This window comes from Malaya genurostris, chromosome 2 (assembly GCF_030247185.1).
Source record: "Malaya genurostris strain Urasoe2022 chromosome 2, Malgen_1.1, whole genome shotgun sequence".
Classification (NCBI taxonomy): Eukaryota; Metazoa; Arthropoda; class Insecta; order Diptera; family Culicidae; genus Malaya; species Malaya genurostris.
Genome location: NC_080571.1, coordinates 320,406,322 through 320,426,698, shown reverse-complemented (window position 1 = coordinate 320,426,698; position 20,377 = coordinate 320,406,322). Strand labels below are relative to the sequence as shown.

At 39.3% G+C, this 20,377-nt stretch overlaps 1 protein-coding gene across 1 annotated transcript; it reads left to right on the top strand.

The window, feature by feature from the left end:
• The first annotated feature begins 11,400 nt into the window (after positions 1-11,400).
• LOC131429316 (uncharacterized) lies at positions 11,401-13,321 on the top strand. The gene is made up of 3 exons (XM_058593380.1): positions 11,401-12,138; positions 12,185-12,696; positions 13,147-13,321. Exons 1-3 carry the CDS (start codon positions 11,401-11,403, stop codon positions 13,319-13,321), a joined length of 1,425 nt encoding a protein of 474 aa, XP_058449363.1.
• The last annotated feature ends 7,056 nt before the right edge of the window (positions 13,322-20,377 follow it).

Here is a 20,377-nt window from a genome sequence, read left to right as displayed (position 1 = left end):
TTTGTATTTTAATTTTCTTGTTATTTGATTTTTGAAGTATCGGTTTGACTTCAGATGTATCGGCTCTCAAATCCCGGGTTCGGAAGTACCAAAAATAGTGGTCGAAAACTACCAAACGGAACTGACTTTATTTTCTCAGTGATGATCGATTTTCACAAGCTTAGGTTAAAATGAAAGGTCTTATAGACTGCTTATAATTTTGATCCGGATCGGACTTCTGGTTCCTTTATAATAGGGTGATACGTGCTTAAAATTTCAAACCGACCATACAACTGTGAAAACCGACCATACAACCGAGGCCGAGTTTCATATACCATTCGACTCAGTTCGTCGAGATCACAAAATGTCTGGGTGTGTGAGTGTGCGCGTGTGTGTATGCTTGCATGTGTGTATGTGACAAATAATGTCACTCAATTTTCTCATTCACTCGATTTTCACAAGATTAGATTTAAATTAAAGGTCTTAATGTCCCATACAAAGTTCCTGAATTTCATTTAGATCCGACTTCCGGTTCTGGAATTACAGGGTGATATGCACCAAAAATGGGAAAAAATAGTCACACACGTTTCTCAGAGATGGCTGAAACGATTTTTACACACTTAAATAATGAAAGGTCTTATGGTCTCATACAATTTTCCCTAATTTCATTGGGATCGGACTTCCGGTTCCGGATTACAAGCAAATATGAACAAATTTATTAAAGAATGCGCACTCAATTCTCTCGGAAATTTCTGAACCGATTTTCACAAATTGAGAAGCAAAGGTTTTGAAATTCTTTAATAAGTTTCCGAGGAAATGATCCAGATCCAACTTCCGGTTCCAGTATTATAATGCGATTAGTGAAAATTTACAATTTCATGAGTATTTTTTACAAGCGATGGCGAAACGAAGTGAACATTTTTATAAAACTTACTGCTAAATTCATCTAGTTGGCAGATCTTGTTAGTTAGTGAATACATAATAGTGATAGTGATAATAGTGCAGAAAATTTCCAAAAACGGAACTCACTTCGATTTCTCAGCAACGGTTAGGCCGATTTTCACGAATCATGTTTCAAATTGAAGCTCTCATTATTTTTAAATATACTGTGCAATTTCATCCTGATCCGACTTCCGGTTCCGAAGTTATCGCCCAATAAGTCAATAAGAGTGTCAAAACATTCAAATCGTCATTCAAAATGACGATGCAAAACTAGTACGCGACGGTACCTACGGCTTTGCTCCGTTCGCAACGTGTTCCATTTCGTATAGCGTGCAGGGTTGCCACATTCAAATTGATATTTCTCAGGTGAACAAAATGTTAATTTTTAATTATTTTATTCAATTTGTATCTACTTGTTAGTAACAATTTATTAATTTTAGTTAGTTTGACGTAAAGCCGGCATAACTAAGTTCAGTTTTTGCGATGACTGAGCGGAAACATATATTGGACAAGCCAAATGAATGAAAAACTAACAGAAAAGATGATTTATTGGAAATAGATACTGTGTCTCTATTCGTGCAAAATTGATTGAAGACGAGTTTCATCAAAATCGAAACATGACGAACTCCAAAGGTTATTCCAAAGGATTTTATCCTTGGATATCGTAGCTTGTACAAATATTTCTTCCGACGCATAGTTAGCCATCTATTTGTGATCCCTATGGCTTTGCTTGTGTTAACAGAACTATTCAATGAATTCCAATACTCTTCTTCACGATCCAGTTCCCTGACATACGTGCATTACTCAGTTTCATCCCTGACATATGGTACATTACTCGGTTAGTTGATTTCAAATCAATGTTTTGCATAAATAATGTCGATGGTTTTTTTTTACAATTTGCGGTGAAGTCAATTAATCTTTTTATTTACACAGTCATCGATACGAACGCTTTTTATTCGGTGTCCTGATTACTACCGAAAGCAAATTTCATTGAAAATTTCCGCACGTTGGTCGCATTAATTCGGTTTGTCATTATTTCATTCTTTATTCCTGATTGTCGGGCGTGCAATAAATCAGAACTCGTCCAGATTTACTTTCATCATTACCATTATCAGAAATGCAAGGAACAAGCTCGATAATGACATATGGTTGGGTGAGTTTGTTACAATGTCAGTGAGATACTCAGTTGTGATTTAGATGCTGTGACATTTTTTTTAGCAATAGTTTCGTTTCTACAATGTAGGAACGTTAAAAACGGTTTTAGTGTCGATGTCAGCATTTCCAAAGCACTTTAGCTGTCAGTTGTCCAGTGGCCGGAACAAATGTGCGGAAAATAAGACCCCGATCGGAAAAATATGAACGCGTAACACACTGCTGACATGTGTGATTGATAAATTCGTTCCCAATCGGATGGGCGTGCAGCAATAAAAAGCAATTAAAAATATTCAATAATTCATGGCTGACTGGACACCGGATCGGATCTGTTGTCCGCGATCATCAGCCCCTGTCCGAATCCGGATACATCCGGCAGATGGGAAGCCCTCTATCGCTGTCCGTTCCAGTGGCCATATCTGATTAATGGGAAAATGAGTTAATTTTCATTTCACGCTGACATGGTCAATCTTCTTTTTGCCGTTGGAACGGAGTGGTTTTTGCTTCGAGCTGAAGCGAACTACCGAACGAATAAACGCGGCCCGGTCTGGAGTGGTTACAAACACCACCTGTCACCTGATGCCAACGCTACCGACCAATGTGGGAAGCGTATTTCAACTGATAACTCGAATTTCATCCCGCCGGCTACCATCTTCGGAGCTTCGCCGCCCGAAATTCCCGGCAATGGAAACGGCGGATATTTGAAGCGAAAATCGTTATGTTTATCCCGATTTTCCTTTTATAATTGGCTTTTTAATCTAGTGCTTTGTGGAAATATTAAATATCGTTATTCATTCATGCCTATGTAGTGATGTGAGAACGAACGATGATTGAGGCACCAGCTGACTGTAGTAAAAATAAAGAAAAATAAAGATTACTTTGATTGCATTCTGTTCGTTCAAAATGTTTGAGGGAAATGAAGAACAAAGTCGAACATTTTTTTCGAGTACGTTTTTAAAAAGGCACCATCAGTAACAAGCGTCGTTAACAAGCGTCGACTAGTTCCGACAAAATGCCATGGAAACAATACTAGTTATAAAGGAAGCAAACATATGTTTACATTCAGTCCATAATGATTTCTTGCCACAACTGACTTTAAGGGCTGATGACAGTACCGTAAAGTGGTAGGTTTTGTGCTATTTTCCCGTTTCAAATTAAATTTTCTTGAAAACGGTGCAGAATATAGAAAAACCCACCTGACAATGTCTTCGAAATTTAGTTGAGAATATTCTGTGAAATTTTCAGAATGATTCATTGAGTTTAGCGGTCGTGTTGTATTTTTTTCTGACTGAAGAACTGCTGAAAATTGGAACACTCGGAAATGCATACCTCTACTTGTTCATCGAATATCTCGGCTTTGAAGGCTTATATCATAAATCTAACGTGACAAAGTCTAGATAATTTAGTTTAGATGCGATTAGTACATAAAAACATATATGTTATCGCGATAAAAATAAAGTGTTGTATTTTTCTGTGAAACAAAGTCAGTTTCAATGCATCCACCATTTTTTTTTTCGCTTTGGTTTCCTGATAGCATTCTGAGAAAGGAGAGAGAAATAAAATTGGCTCGACAAGGCTGCCAAACACACAAACATTCAATCTTTGTGAAAATTGAATATTTTTTCATTGTTCATTGGAATCCATGTAATGTCCAACCCATACGATAGATTAATGTGATAAAACTTCTCATCAAAATAATAAAATGTATGCTGGCAACCCGGTACAGTTTGCTCATATACGAGAGAGTACAAGAGAAATACGATGCGCAAAGGGAATTGAGCGAGCCACGTAGTCGATTTAAGGTCTGAGGACAGAGGGTCGCGTGTTGAGTTTTAAATCGACCACGTGGTTCGCTCAATTCTCTTTGCGCATCGTATTTCTCTTGTACTCTCTCGTATATGATTCCTATGAACAATGAAAAAATATTCAACTTCACAAAGATTGAATGTCTGTGTGTTTGGCAGCCGTGTCGAACCAATTTTATTTCTCTCTACTTTTTCAGAATGCTATCAGGAAACCAAAGCAAAAAAAAAGGCGGATGCATTGAAACTGACTTAGTTTAACAGAAAAATACAACACTTTATTTTTATCGCGATAACATATATGTTTTTATGTACTAATCGCATCTAAACTAAATTATCTAGACTTTGTCACGATAGATTTATGATACAAGCCTTCAAAGCCGAGATATTCGATGAACAAGCAGAGGTATGCATTTCCGAGTGTTCCAATTTTCAGCAGTTCTTCAGTCAGAAAAAATACAACACGACCGCTAAACTCAATGAATCATTCTGAAAATTTCACAGAATATTCTCAACTAAATTTCGAAGACATTGTCAGGTGGGTTTTTCTATATTCTGCACCGTTTCCAAGAAAATTTAATTTGAAACGGGAAAATAGTAAAAAACATATCACTTTACGGTACTGTCCTCAGCTCTTAATTCTTCATGGGATGAGGCAATAACAAACTTAATAAATTATAGGCAATGATTCTAAGTAGTTTTTACTTTCTTATTGTAGGAATGGCTTGATATAAGGAAAAAATTGCTCAATATCGTTCATACTGTAACTTTATATTTTTCCAAACATATACAATCATTGGCAACGCAGTAATATAATTAGGTATTTCAAAAATGCGCTCATTGAAAACATTGGACGTCACATTACAACAACCCTCCCCCCTTCCCTCTGTCTGGTCACGTTTTGTGAAACACCTCCCTTCCCCTTGCGGTGTGACATCTTTTATGGACAGCCCCAAAACCTCAATTTTTTAACGTTTCATCGCCATTGTAAAGTGGGCCCAAACTTTTGACCGGTAGTCCATCCATTTAAAAATAAATTTCGGCCTTTTTCGCTGTTTTATTTGGCGCGAAATTCATCAATATTCGATTTAGACTAGTTTTCGATAAAAATAACTAGAAAATAATCAGTTTGGACAAATTTTATATTAGAAAAACTTTTTTCTTTTAAAGCACTTATCTTGCAATGTATAAACGGTTCATAGGAAACATAATTACCTATCTTGGGATCATCACTTCAATAAACTTTTAAATTCGATTTTTTTCGGTGCAAGAATAAAATAAATTTGTTCAACATTTTCATTGCAAAATTTGACTAATTTTGTGCAAAATACTTATAAAACAATTACTTGTAGGTCACGTAATTTTTGGATCAGGGTCATTTCGCCGAAAGCCGTTTCGCCGAAAGCCGTTTGGCCGAAAGTCATTTCGCCGAATGACATTTCGCCGAATACTGAAATCGTCTTGAAATCGTAATTAGAATTAAATTAAAATAAAGACAAATGAAAGATGATAGCGTTAACGCCCGTTTTGTTGACCTACAATTGTACTTCTTGAATAAAGATTGGTCCTTGTGCTATTGAATAAAAATCGATTCATGAACCTCAGAACGGAGTTCCCAATAAAACTAAGCTACTAAGCATCAAAGCAATTGCATAGGTGTATCTAACAGGCAAAAGTATGTGGTAATTTCCGTTTATTAGGTGAAAATGAAAAAAAATTCTAATGCGGCTCGCTACGGGATCGCTACCGCTCGTTCGGACCTAACTAAAGCAAAAAAAACTAGCTTTGAGTAGACCAGACCAGCGAGGCGGTTACAGGTTTGTATACAAGAGGCCGCCGCTTCCGATGGCGGGTCGGCGGCTGACTCAGCTGACGTCGGCTCGGCGGCTTTGTGCCTTGGCTTCGGTTATGTGGCTGTGCCACATCAGTTATATAGGAGACCTTTTGGCGAAATAACCCTTTTGGCGAAATTACTCTTTAAAACGACCCTTTCGGCGAAATGACCCTTTCGGCGAAACGACTTTCGGCGAAATGGCATTTGGCGAAACGACTTTTGGCGAAATAACATTCGGTGAAACGACTTTCGCCGAAATGACATTCGGCGAAACGACTTTCGGCGAAATGGCTTTCGGCGAAATTACCCGCTCCCGTATTTTTTCGATTACAACCATTTGACAAAAATGCCACATCAGTTATACAGGAGACCTTTTGGCGAAATAACCCTTTTGGCGAAATTACCCTTTCGGCAAAATGACCCTTTCAGCGAAATGACCCTTTCGGCGAAACGACTTTCGGCGAAATGGCTTTCGGCGAAATTACCCGCTCCCGTAATTTTTCGATTACAACCATTTGGTTGCTTGTTTAATGAAAAAAAGGATGTTTGAACACAATATAAAAATAAATTAAAAAATCTCCTCGTCATTTTCTCAATTAATATTCTGGAAAAGATTCTTTAAAATATGTAAACAAACAAAAAAATCGTTTGCCTCAATTTCAAGTACAATAAAAATGACCTGTTTTTGAACTAGTTTTCCCAATAACTTCAGTTCGAAAATTGCTATCTGAATGCATCAGTCACGAAAAAAATTGTATTCAATTAGCTCTGTAAAATGTTCGAAGACACCAAACACGAGAAGCCAAACCACTGGAGATTCCAAAGCAAAGCTGTTTAATATAAGTTGTTCTTTAATTTTGCAAAAGAAAGCAAACCTCTATCTAAACACGTTTTTACATAAAATAATTATTGTTACTCTTTGGTTACATTACTGTATGATGTTACATGTTAAGTTATGTAGTAACACATGGGCTGAAAAGTCCTGGGTCCAACACATAGATGGCGCTAGTTTTATTGCAGTCACCTTTTTTCAGTTAATACTAACCTTTAAACGACAAATGTTAAAATTTCATGATATTATATTCATTAGTTTGTGAGTTATTGTGCTAAGAGTGGCGCTACTTTTGTTATTATCAGAACAAGGGATCAAAAACAATTTCGTGTTTTAATTTTATACTGCGTCTTCATGGGAAAAATTACCGTTCAAACGAAGCAATGACTTGAAAAATGTTGTGGGGCCTCCGGCTGGAAAGGTTATGGCCTCGATATTTTGGGATGTGCGTGTTGTAATATTTATCGACTATCTTGAGGAAGGAAATACGCAGCGTGTCACAAGTCAATCAAAACAATGGCAAAACTACATGAATTCCACTTTAAATTACTTCCACATCCACCGTATTAACCAGATTTGGCTCCCAGCGACTACTGGCTGTTCGCAGACCTGGAAAAAATGCTCGCCGGCAAGAAATTTCGCACGAATGTAGAGATTGTCGCTGAAACTGAGGCCTATTTTGAGGTAAAAGTTAAGTGTGGTACTGATATGTTATAGCTACGCTGGAATGATTGCGTCGCTTTTGATGGAGATTACGTTGATGAATAAAGTTAATTTTGAACCAAAAAAAAAATCATGTTCTCTTTGCTAGGCCCGGGACTTTTCAGTTCATGTGTTAATATGATAATTTTTATCTTTGAATTTACGGTTATTCATCTAGTTAAAAAGTTTTAATTAAATTTCTTTCGAAAATTTCAACTGAGACACAGTTTGATTGAAGATTGCTTCAGATAGAATTGGAACAAAGACTATTGCCTGTATTTCAGTTATTTATTATTGAATTCAAGATCTTTTTTATACAAATGTAGCGTTTTCTTCATACTTTTAAGAAAAAATACGGTTAAAAATATTCGTCACGGTTTTGAGGGAATTCTCGAATTTTTCCTGTAACACGGTTCATTAGGCGGCGCACACCTTTTTCGTCCATCTTTTAAGCTATCTTATTCCACCAGGTCGTCATCTGATTGATGTCTTTGACAACCTTTCCCTTTACCTTGAGTTTCCTCTTCATGATTGCCCAGTATTTCTGAATAGGGCGAAGCTGGGGGCAGTTGGGTGGGTTAAGGTTTTTCGGAACAAACTGGACCCCTTTCTCTGCATACCATTCCTGAATGACTTTGCTGTAATGACAGCTTGTCAAATTTGGCCAAAACATTACGGGATGGTCGTGTGATCGAATGAACGGCAAAATTTGTTTTTGATGACACTCTTTTTGATATAGTTCCGATGTCATTGTCTTATTTGTAACGAAAACTTTCGTTTTTTTTGCCACAGCTGCAAATGCCCTACCAAATCTTAAGTGATTTGAAAAATACACATCTTGAAATTCAATGAAATAAAAAACAAAATAAAAAATTGATAAGAGACCGCGCGGCTTGAACTGAAAATCATTAGATCACAAAGTGCATCTGTTAATCGATTGAACCACAGAAGCACACATCCGCTTTGCAGATAAATGGTTCAGATAAATTATTAGCCGAGAGCAAATTACTGTCTGAATCACTCAAATTAGACACAAAGTCGTTATGAATGTAATTATTCATCATTTGAAGAGTTAGATTTCATGAATTCCATCCGTACAATCCGTGCTTATTCTCCTAGTATTTTGATAGCGCAAAAACTGAATTATTCATCAAACGACCACTTCAGAGTCAATAAAGCCGGTAAAGGATCTTTCATTGTGCTGCATCAAATCCGAAAAACAAATTATGTACGACTCAATCGCCAATATGCCTCCTATCAATATTTTCCACTGCATCGAAGCAGTGGGTCACCAGCAAATACGTTTTCCTGTTTCCATCGACGGCCATTGTTTCGTTTATTTTTTTATTCTGTTTGTTATCTCCATTCAATTCCTTCTGTATCAATAGAAGCGTTTGTATGGAGCACCTATACTACATCAAAAAGCAACCGAACAAACCTCAACTTGTCGGCATCTGTGCTGCGTCGGATCAAACCGTACACAACCGGATCCGTTACAGTGGCGCACTCATGGATGAATAGTTTGTGCATTGTAAGGGAAATAAAATGATGACTATCTACGGTATTGGATGTCACTCGGTTCGGTTGGATCCTGGTGGCGGCCACACACGTGGTCCTTCCTATCTGGCCCCGAACGGATGGTCATACGGCGGATGCGCTACAATCCAACCGATACACGGTGCCTAGCCAGCCAGCGGTGCCAAGGAGTGAAAAATTGCGAAAATAGTTGTAATAGTTTATTGAGTGTTATACGATACGGACGATAAGAGTACCGATTCCAGTTCCTGCACTATGGTCCCAGTGTGGACTCCAGGGTAGTGTACGGTCTTGCGTGGGACGCGACGGTGGGTTTGGTTGTGCCTGAAGCCAGCAGCCAGAGTGTTTGCTAGTACTTTGTTTCAGGATGATGCTAGTGATGATGATGATGATGATGATGATGATGATGATGATGATGATGATGATGATGATGTTGATGATGATACCGCTACTGTAGAGACGACACACCACTCGAAGGGAATTGACTCACATGGGAACAAAGAAGAGCAGGATTAGTATGATACCGAGAGGGAGTTTTCAGCAGCCAGCGGCGGATGGAAATATTGGGAATATGAAAATAAATCAGTGATATCACACACATCGCTTGGTTTGATGAACGATAAATCCCTTGTTTTTTTTTTATTTCCACCAACAGCATGCTCAATTCAGGCGCGGGAATAAAAATTGGATTTGATGAAGCGTGTTAATTGAGTTTTCAGCTATAAAGCCATAGTCTTATGGAATTGTGGGTGAAATTTTCTGGTGATTGTTTGTGTGGCAATGCGAGGGTCAGGCACTCGTCAATTTTTGACGGGTGGCACAAAGAAAATCAATACATGTGGTTCGAAAGGAAACGGAATGGCATGGAATAGCAACTAACAAATTTGCATGGAAGATCTGCTAGACAACGTCTCAATAACATCCATTTAAATCAGAAATTAAACACATGTTCCACTGCACAGTCCGGATCGGAACAGGGGTAATTTCGCATTCCTGAATTCTCATCCCATTCAAATCAGGTGGTTGTAGCATGTATCGATGAGACAGATATTGGCCGAGGTGTTATTGATCGTAGCTCATATGTGACCGGCATCTCATCTACATACTAAATAGCAAGAATTCGATTCGATTCGACATTCATGGGTCAAACCGAAACCGCCGGTCACCGCTGTTGGATGTCTACTGGAGAATAACCGCATCGGCGGAGCTATCATTCGAAACTCAAATATCCGGCACCCATCCAAACAGATCCGAATCCATTCGGTTCCGCATCGCAGAGGGCGCTACGTAATCAATCCTAAATGTGGCAGAAAATGGAATAAAATGTGTACCAATCTAATTTTGATTTGCTTCTGGCAGTTCGGGATGTGGCTGTTTCCTAGAAACCACAGCTCGTTGATCCTTCAATTGGATGGCCCCTGTCTGTAGCGAGTAGGATTCAGCTGCTAGAAGGGTGATTAAATCCGATAAATAGTTTAGAGAGACAGTATCTCTCTCTCTGGTGGTTTCGGAGCAGAAAATGCAACCTCCGTACCTGGAATGCATGTTCGCATCAATGAGTTGATCAATTGGTTGCGAATTGCAAATGACAAATCAGTCCCGGGCTTGTGATGTGACATGCGAACTGTATACTATATAAATATGCATATGCATGCCTTCATTTATGAGTGGATTTGGAAATTGGTGCATCGTTCCGGTAAGTTCGAGTTTTATTAATTGCGTTTTCATTCTGGAAATAAACGATTGGTAATAACATTCGTTTACACTTCAAATAGTGTCAAAAAAAACAGTCCATAGACCATAGGAAGGGAACTCGCAAGGTGGTTAGACTTTTCCGATACTCGAAAAAAATACCACAAAGCTATATATACTACATGGAATCAGAAGTCCCGGGCCTAACAAAGGAAAAATTGATTTTCCCGTGAAAACTTTTTTATTCTTCAGTATAATCTCCATCTGGTTGGTAAAGCGCAACACAGACCCCATTGAGGTCATCAGCCTCTTCCCAGTAACTCCTATACCTACCTCCCCGCGGAACTGGCTGGGCTGCGAGCAACCTCAGGGAAGATCGGGTAACCAACCCCGGTGGGAACTTTGGTCGTAGGCTGACAGGGAAGACGTAGGCTGACAGGGAGCGTCTGTTCTCCAGGTTAGGAGCGGCTCGCAACAGCGTCGGTTCCCCATGTAAGGGGTGGCTGATCGACGTCCGAGTGCCAGTGAAGGACTCTAAGCTCAACTGTGCACTATGGTCCTCCGGAAATTACGGCGGCCCTGCGAGCCAGCCGTAAATAACTATTGCATCGGAAAATCAGCAAGAGAGTAATACGAATCGAGACCAATGGCAACGACCCCTGCGACGAAAAAGACTTGCGATTGGAAGCTCGGTATGTGGAACTGCCGATCTCTCAACTTCATCGGGAGCACCCGCATACTCGCCGATCTACTGAAGGACCGCGGGTTCGGCATCGTAGCGCTGCAGGAGGTGTGTTGGACAGGATCTATGGTGCGAACGTTTAGAGGTGATCATACCATCTACCAGAGCTGCGGCAAAACACGCGAGCTGGGAACAGCTTTCTACGAGATGAATGATATGTAGAGGCGAGTTATCGGTCGACGAAAGAATGTGCAGGTTGAGGATCAAGGGCCGTTTCTTCAACTTTAGCATAATCAACGTGCACAGCATTTACTCCGGAAGCACTGATGATGACATGGACGCATTTTACGTGCAGCTCGAACGTGAGTACGACTGTTGCCCAAGCCACAATGTCAAGATCATCATAGGAGATCTAAACGCTCAGGTAGGCCAGAAGGAGGAGTTCAGACCGACGATTCGAAAGTTCAGCGCCCACCAGCTGACAAACGAAAACAGCTTACGACTCATCGAATTTGTCGTCTCCAAGAACATGACCATTCGTAGCACCTTCTTCCAACATAGCCTCCCTTATCGTTATACCTGGAGATCATCACAGCAGACGGAATCACAAATCGACCTCGACGTTCTGATTGATGGAAGGCACTTCTCCGACACTATCGACGTCAGGACCTATTGTGGCGCTAACGTCGACTCTGACCACTATCTGGTAATGGTGAAACTGCGATCAAAACTCTCCGTCATCAACAATGCACGGTACCAACAGCCGCCACGGTACAACATAGAGCGATTGAAGCAACCGGATGTCGCCTCAGCATCCGCGCAGAATTTCAAGGCAGCGTTGCCAGACGAGGGCGAGCTCGATGTGGCTCCCCTAGATGACTGCTGGAGTACAGTAAAAGCAGCCATAAACAACGCAGCCGAGTGCACCGTCGGGTACGTGGAACGGAGTCGACGAATGGTTCGACGAAGAGTGGAGAGTGATTTTGTAGGAGAAGAACGCAGCTGTAAAGCTGCAGCATGGAACCCGGCAGAACGTGGAACGATACAAACAGAAGCGGAAACAGCAGACCCGTATCTTTCGGGAGAAAAAACGCCACCTGGAAGAAGCGGAGTGCGAGGAAATGGAACTGCTGTACTGCTCTCAAGAAACACGGAAATTCTCCCGCAACGGCCCAATGCCGCGAGCCGAAATGTGCAGGGATCAGGACGGGAGCCTCTTAACGGATGGACGTGAGGTGATTAAAAGGTGGAAGCAGCACTTCGATGAGCACCTGAACGGCGCGGAGAACGTAGGCATGAAGGTTCAAGATGACGGGAGAAACGACTACGTCAGTGCAGCAAAAGACGGAAATGATCGAGCTCCCACATTGAGGGAAGTTAAGCATGCCATGCACCAGCTCAGAACCAACAAAGCAGCTGGTAAGGATGGCATCGCAACTGAACTCATCGAGATGGGCCCAGAAAAGTTGGCCACGTGTTTGCACCGATTAATAGTCAGGATCTGGGAAACCGAACAGCTACCGGAGGTGGGGAAGGAAGAGGGGTAATTTGCCCCATTCACAAGAGAGGCGATCATTTGGAATGAGAGAACTTCCGAGCGATTACAATTCTGAATGCCGCCTACAAAGTGTTATCCCAGATCATCTTCCGTCGTCTATCACCTAAAACGAATGAGTTCGTGGGAAGTTATCAAGTCGACATCAGACCAGATCTTCACCGTGCGGCAAATCCTCCAAAAATGCCGTGAATACCAGGTCCCAACGCATCACATGTTCATGGACTTCAAGGCAGCATACGATAGTATCGACCGCATAAAGCTATGTAAAATTATGAACAAGAACAGCTTTCCTGGGAAGTTGACTAGAATGATCAAAGCGACGATGGACGGTGTGTAAAACTGCGTAAGAATCTCGGGTGAACTATCCAGTTCATTCGGATCTTGCCGAGGACTGCGACAAGGTGACGGACTCTCATGCCTACTATTCAAATCCAGTCAATTTGTGTGCTTTGCGGATGACATGGACATTATCGCGAGAAACTTTGGAATGGTGGAAGAGTTGTACACACGCCTGAAACGCGAAGCAGCAAAGGTTGGACTGGTGGTGAATGCGTCGAAAACAAAGTACATGCTAGTAGGCGGAACCGAGCACGATTCGTCTAGGAAGTAATGTCACGATAGACGGGGATACCTTCGAGGTAGTGGAAGAATTTGCTTACTTCGGATCCTTACTAACGGCTGACAACAATGTGAGTCGTGAAATACGAAGACGCATCATCAGTGGAAGTCGTGCCTACGACGGGCTCCAAAAGAATCTGCGGTCAAAAAAGATTCACCCCCACACGAAATCTACCATGTACAAAACGCTTATAAGACCGGTGATCCTCTACGGACACGAAGCATGGATCATGCTCGAGGAGGACCTGCAAGCACTTGGAGTGCTAAGGATGATCTTCGGCGGTGTGCAGGAGACCGGCGTGTGGCGGCGAAGGATGAACCACGAGCTCGCTTCACTCTACGGCGAACCCAGCATCCATAAGGTGGCCAAAGCCGGAAGAATGCGATGGGCAGGGCATGTTGCAAGAATACCGGACAACAACCCTGCTAAACTGGTGTTTGCCACAAATCCGTTTGGAACAAGAAGGCAGGGAGCGCAGCGGGCAAGATTGGTGGGCCAGGTAGAACGTGATCTGGCGAGTATTGGGCGTGATCGAGGATGGAGAGAGGCAGCCACAAACCGAGTATTGTGGCGTACTATTGTTGATTATGTGTTTTCTTAAATGTGATGTAGTGCAAATAAATGTATGTATAATATCCATCTAGAGCAATACACATTACCCATCGGTCCTCCAACATTTTATTACCATTTGCAAAAAAAAAAAAAGATTTGTCAAAAGGCCTTCAAAATAGGCTTCCGTTTCTGTAATGACCTCAGTATTTGACGAAAACTTCTTTCCATGGAGACACCTTTTCAGGTTATGGATAATAGTCGATGGGGGTCAGGTCTGGAGAATATGGGGGATGGTGGATGAATCCGTACCGCAGGTCATTAAATTTCACCGTTGCTTTTGTGCATGAATGCGCTGGTGCATCTTTTTCCATAGCTTGGTGAAAACAAGAACTCGTCTGATACAATCAGCTGTTATTCAAACACTAGTGAATAGATTGTCATGAAATTTAGTATTGGGTCATCTAAAGGTTTGTTCTCAACAAAAATATACACGGTTCACGTCTTTTCTGTGAGAGGCTCGGGACTTTTCATTCCATGTTGTATTATTATGCATAAAATTTCGAGATGTCGAGTCCTCTCGAAAAAAATTTTTCAATGCAAAATTCTCGTTTGCAATTAATTTTGAGTTTAAAGTCAGATAATTTGACGCTGTCTGTCACCATCACCGTAGAAAAACAGCACAAAACAAAAATGCAATAGGGTAAGGGCTCCCTATTTCATCTCATTTGTAAGGACGTTACCTTAAAATCCTGATTTAGCAACTAAAATCACTTTGATTTTCTCATATTGCTGCTTAGTTTGCCTTGCTCCACATCGAGAATTGATTCATGTTACTTGGAAATTAAAATAATAATCAAAAAACAGCTAAAAACACTTCTGATATGCTCACTACTCTGCGCCTAATTTCATCTCAAAGGATTTTTATTCAACGTTGGTCTTTTATTCATCCTATTAATTAGCAATGGCGACAGCAATCAAAAACATAACATTGTACTACACCCAAACCTCCGTTTACGAACACTTTTTATACGTAACCTCTTTTTACGTACCTCTTTTTACGAACCAAATCCCAAATAACGTAAACTTTTTTTACGAACCAAATCCCAAATAACGTAAACTTTTTTTACCGGTTGATTGATATTCCTTGAAAACCCATACAATATGGGTATTTTCGGAACGGAATTGATGAGTAGATGTCGGAAAATGATGTTTGAGGTGGTTCTGAAATCCAAGATGTCGACTTCCGGTTTATCGATATTCCTTGAAAATCCTTGCAATATGGGTATTTTCGGAACGGAATTGATGAGAAGATGTCGGAAAACTATGTTTGAAGTGGCTCTCAAATCCAAGATGGCGACTTCCGGTGTGTTGATATTCCTTGAAAACCCATACAATATGGATATTTTCGGAACGGAATTGATGAGTAGATGTCAGAAAACGATGTTTGAGGTAGTTTTGAAATTCAAGATGGCGACTTCCGATTTGCTAATATTCCTTGAAAACCCGTACAATATGGGTATTTTCGAAACGGGGTTAATGAGTAGATGTCGGAAAATTATGTTTGAAGTGGTTCTGGAATCCAAGATGGCGACTTCCGGTTTGTGGATATTCCTTGAAAACCCATACAATATGGGTATTTTCGAAACGGGGTTAATGAGTAGATGCCCGAAAATGATGTTTGAGGTGGTTCTGAAACCCAATATGGCGACTTCCGGTTTGTTGATATTCCTTGAAAACCCATACAATATAGGTATTTTCGGAACGGAATTGATGAGTAGATGTCGGAAAATTATGTTTGAAGTGGTTCTCAAATCCAAGATGGCGACTTCCGGTGTGTTGATATTCCTTGAAAACCCTTACGATATGGGTGTTTTCAAAACGGGGTTAATGAGTAGATGTCGGAAAATGATGTTTGAAGTGGTTCTGAAATCCAAGATGTCGACTTCCGGTTTATCGATATTCCTTGAAAACCCATACAATATAGGTATTTTCGGAACGGAATTGATTAGTAGATGTCAGAAAATAATGTTTGAGGTAGTTTTGAAATTCAAGATGGCGACTTCCGGTTTGTTGATATTCCTTGAAAACCCATACAATATGGGTATTTTCGGAACCGTATAGTGTTTTAAAGGAATAAATAGTTAAAAGAGAATGGCAAAAACTTTCAAAAGATAATAATCAACCGGAAGTCACTGTTTAGTATTTCAAGACCACCTCAAATATAATTTTCCGACGTCTACTTTTAAATCTCTTTCCGAAAGTACCCATATTGTAAGGGGTTTCAAGGAATATCAACAAATCGGAAGTTACCATCTTGGATTCAAGAACCACCTCAAACATCGTGTTCTGACAAATAATCATCAATCCTGTTCCGAAAATACTTATATTGTAAGGGTTTTCAAGGAATATCAAGAAACCGGAAGTTGCCATCTTGGAACTAAGAACCACCTCAAACATTGTTTTCTGACATCTACTCATCAATCCCGTTCCGAAAATACCCAAATTGTAAGGGTTTTCAAGGAATATCAAGAAACCGGATGACACCATATTGGATGCCAGAACCACCTCAAACATCGTTTTCTGATATCTACTCATCAATCCCGTTCCGAAAATATCCATATTGTAAGGGTTTTCAAGGAATATCAACAAACCGGAAGTAGCCATCTTGGATTTCAGAACCACTTCAAACATCATTTTCCGACATCTACTCATTAACCCCGTTTCAAAAATACCCATATTGTAAGGGTTTTCAGAGAATATCCACAAACCGGAAGTCGCCATCTTGAATTTCAAAACTACCTCAAAAATCGTTTTCTGATATCTACTCATTAACCCCGTTCCGAAAATACCCATATTGCAAGAGTTTTCAAGGAATATCAACAAACCGGAAGTCGCCATCTTGAATTTCAAAACTACCTCAAACATCGTTTTCTGATACCTACTCATTAACCCCGTTCCGAAAATACCCATATTGCAAGGGTTTTCAAGGAATATCAATAAACCGGAAGTCGCCATCTTGAATTTCAAAACTACCTCAAACAACGTTTTCTGACATCTACTCATCAATCCCGTTCCGAAAATATCCAAATTGTAAGGGTTTTCAAGGAATATCAAGAAACCGGATGACACCATATTGGATGCCAGAACCACCTCAAACATCGTTTTCTGATATCTACTCATCAATCCCGTTCCGAAAATATCCATATTGTAAGGGTTTTCAAGGAATATCAACAAACCGGAAGTAGCCATCTTGGATTTCAGAACCACCTCAAACATCATTTTCCGACATCTACTCATTAACCCCGTTTCAAAAATACCCATATTGTAAGGGTTTTCAGAGAATATCCACAAACCGGAAGTCGCCATCTTGAATTTCAAAACTACCTCAAAAATCGTTTTCTGATATCTACTCATTAACCCCGTTCCGAAAATACCCATATTGCAAGAGTTTTCAAGGAATATCAACAAACCGGAAGTCGCCATCTTGAATTTCACAACTACCTCAAACATCGTTTTCTGATACCTACTCATTAACCCCGTTCCGAAAATACCCATATTGCAAGGGTTTTCAAGAAATATCAACAAACCGGAAGTCGCCATCTTGAATTTCAAAACTACCTCAAACATCGTTTTCTAACATCTACTGATCAATTCCGTTCCGAAAATATCCATATTGTAAGGGTTTTCAAGGAATATCAAGAAACCGGAAGTCGCCATCTTGGATTTCAGAACCACTTCAAACATAGTTTTCCGACATCTACTCATCAATTCCGTTCCGAAGATACCCATATTGTTAGGGGTTTTAGGCAATCTCAATAAACCGGAAGCCGCCATCTTGGATTTTGAAACGAACCCAAACATCATTTTCTTGCACTTACTCTTCACATCCGTTCCGAAAATAAACATATGATGCGCGGTTTCCACAATAATCAGACAAAACTTTTTTTACGAAGTAAATTCCAAATAACGTAAACTTTTTTTACGAACCAAATCCCAAATAACGTAAACTTTTTTTACGAACTACCTCTTTTTACGAACCCCCGTTTAGTTCGTAAATGGAGGTTTCGGTGTATTACACTCTTAAGTTCAAAATGTCAGAATTCTTCTTAAAAAGGGCCTAATGCCAACTATAACACAACACACGATTACAACCAGTTTTGAATCATTTCGACGTTTAAAAATTTTTGGGTCGTTTTCGTTACCTTTCGTTTTAAATTTAAAATTTTACTGTGCAGTTAATTTGGTAAACATAAAAAAGGTACTATTTAGGTGTTAGCCCTTCTAAAAACAAAATGCAGAGCCAGAGAAGCCATTTATACGGATTTATCTGTATTGTATAGATTTTTGCGTTCGCATACTGATTTAAGTCAGTGTATAGATTTTATACAGATTTCCTAAATTTAATACAGATTCGCACAGGTTCATAAAAAGTAAGAAGTAAAAAAATAGACTTTTCTCTCTGAGTATCTATTAGTATTTGATTGCAGTCAAGGATGGCTTTTATCGTATCAAAGAATGCTCACTAGCAACTCTTCACACAATTCAATTAGTGCCATTAAAGAGAGACGGATATCATCGCAGCAACATAAACCTGGCATGGCTCATTTAACATAGAATAGACTCCAGTGCGAGAGCGAATTTCTTTCGATGACATTTCTGAGAATCAAAGGTTAGCACGCTGCTGTGGGGATCCTCTCTGAAGCAACAAACGGTCGCTTATTCTCGTTTCGCGATCCGATTCTATACAGGCAGTTGACAATTGCGATAGAATCATTTTACTATTGCCGCTTATTCTAACTATTTGCATATAAACTTTGTATAAGTTGTGTCTGTGAATGCTCCATTCAAGGGTTTTGAAATATTGCAATCTAGTATGAGAGTCATCAAGTCGAATCATCGATTCGATTTTCTGCGATAATTGTCAACTTGCGATTCTTTCTTGGTAAATTCCACATAGCAATAATCATTATCAGACTGTAAATTTTTTTAAGGGTCGTGAAATACTCAGAGTATGAAGTGGAGCAAAGAAATGTAGAAAAATTCTTTCGACGTTTCATGCATTGAGAGACACGATTTCTGGTAGCATCATCTACCGGATTGAAAATGTTATATAGAATATAGATAAATATCGAGCAGTTTCTGTCAAATTTTCGGCAATCACCAACACTGATTGCAGTCAAGTGACAGTTTCCCTTTGTTTGCTTTCTCTTCTATTAATTATTAAGCGGTTTCCACGTTTATCACTCAACTCTTTGCGTAAATAGTACCCGAAACTTTCGACTTTCAAACAGAGTAGTGAAATCAAAGAAAATCTTTTTAATCACATCACAATAATCGAAAGAGAGAGTGATTAAAGAGAAACTGTCACTTGCTTATACGCCCTAATGAAAAATCAACGAGATACAGCGGAAAGAAACCACTGCTCCTAGATTTGTCACAACGGTTATTTAATTAGTATTTAACACGCTCTTTCTAGTAATATTCGAAGCCGAAACAGTTTTTTGAAATATTAATATCAATAACATAATTAAATTAATGTCACGGATACCAAAAAAAAACTTGTTGATGATAATTTGAAGAAGAAAAACAATTGTTAATGTTACAATATGAGAAAACCTGGCAACTTTGCGAAACCAAATGAGATGAAAACAAAGCGCTATCAAGTGAACTGAATGAAAAATTTTCATCTCATATTTTTGAAGATTTTTATTGCTTGTTGGGTAATTTTTTAAGTTTTTAATCGTTAATTAAACAAGTGACAAATGAACATTACTAATTTTGAAGTCATTCAATAGTAGTGTAATTGTGCCAAATAATGATCATGCTTTGCGACGAATCGATTAGTAGATCTTCAGAAACATGGCGAACTGTAAATTTTCAGACGAAAATGTGACCTAAATTGAAAAGTGAGTTTGTTCTAAATAAAAAAAAAACGATCACCGAAGAATTTAAAACTATTTCTTCCAATGGAAAAGTGTGACAATAGCTTAAATATTCATCTTTAAACATTCCACAGTTTGGTTCAGGTACGTTGTAAGATATTATTCATGTTCAAAGTAATGAGGTGAAGGGATGAGATGGAAATAGGAGCTCAAATGAAATGGGGAGCAGTCACCCTACGTTTTATTAACAAGTTTATTGGCCAAAAACTCAGAAGAAGTGCCAAAGTTTTTGTACGGTTTCTAACACAACAATTTCTCGAAATAAGTGAGATAATCCCAAGAGAAGTATTTTGTATTATGTAGTATGTTTAAGTTAAGTATATCTCATTGGAGTTTTTATTCGCGGGACGGACGGACATTTTTCATTTACTTTCGAGTTACTTTTGCGACGCACGAAAACTATTTCAATGGATTCGAAACAATCAGGATAGATTTAAAATGTATTTCTCCAAAATATATGCTATTATAATAAATAGTAATAATGAAAAGTTTAGTAATGTAAACATCAATTTAAAAATAATAATAAAACAAAAGAGATAATATCAAAATGACA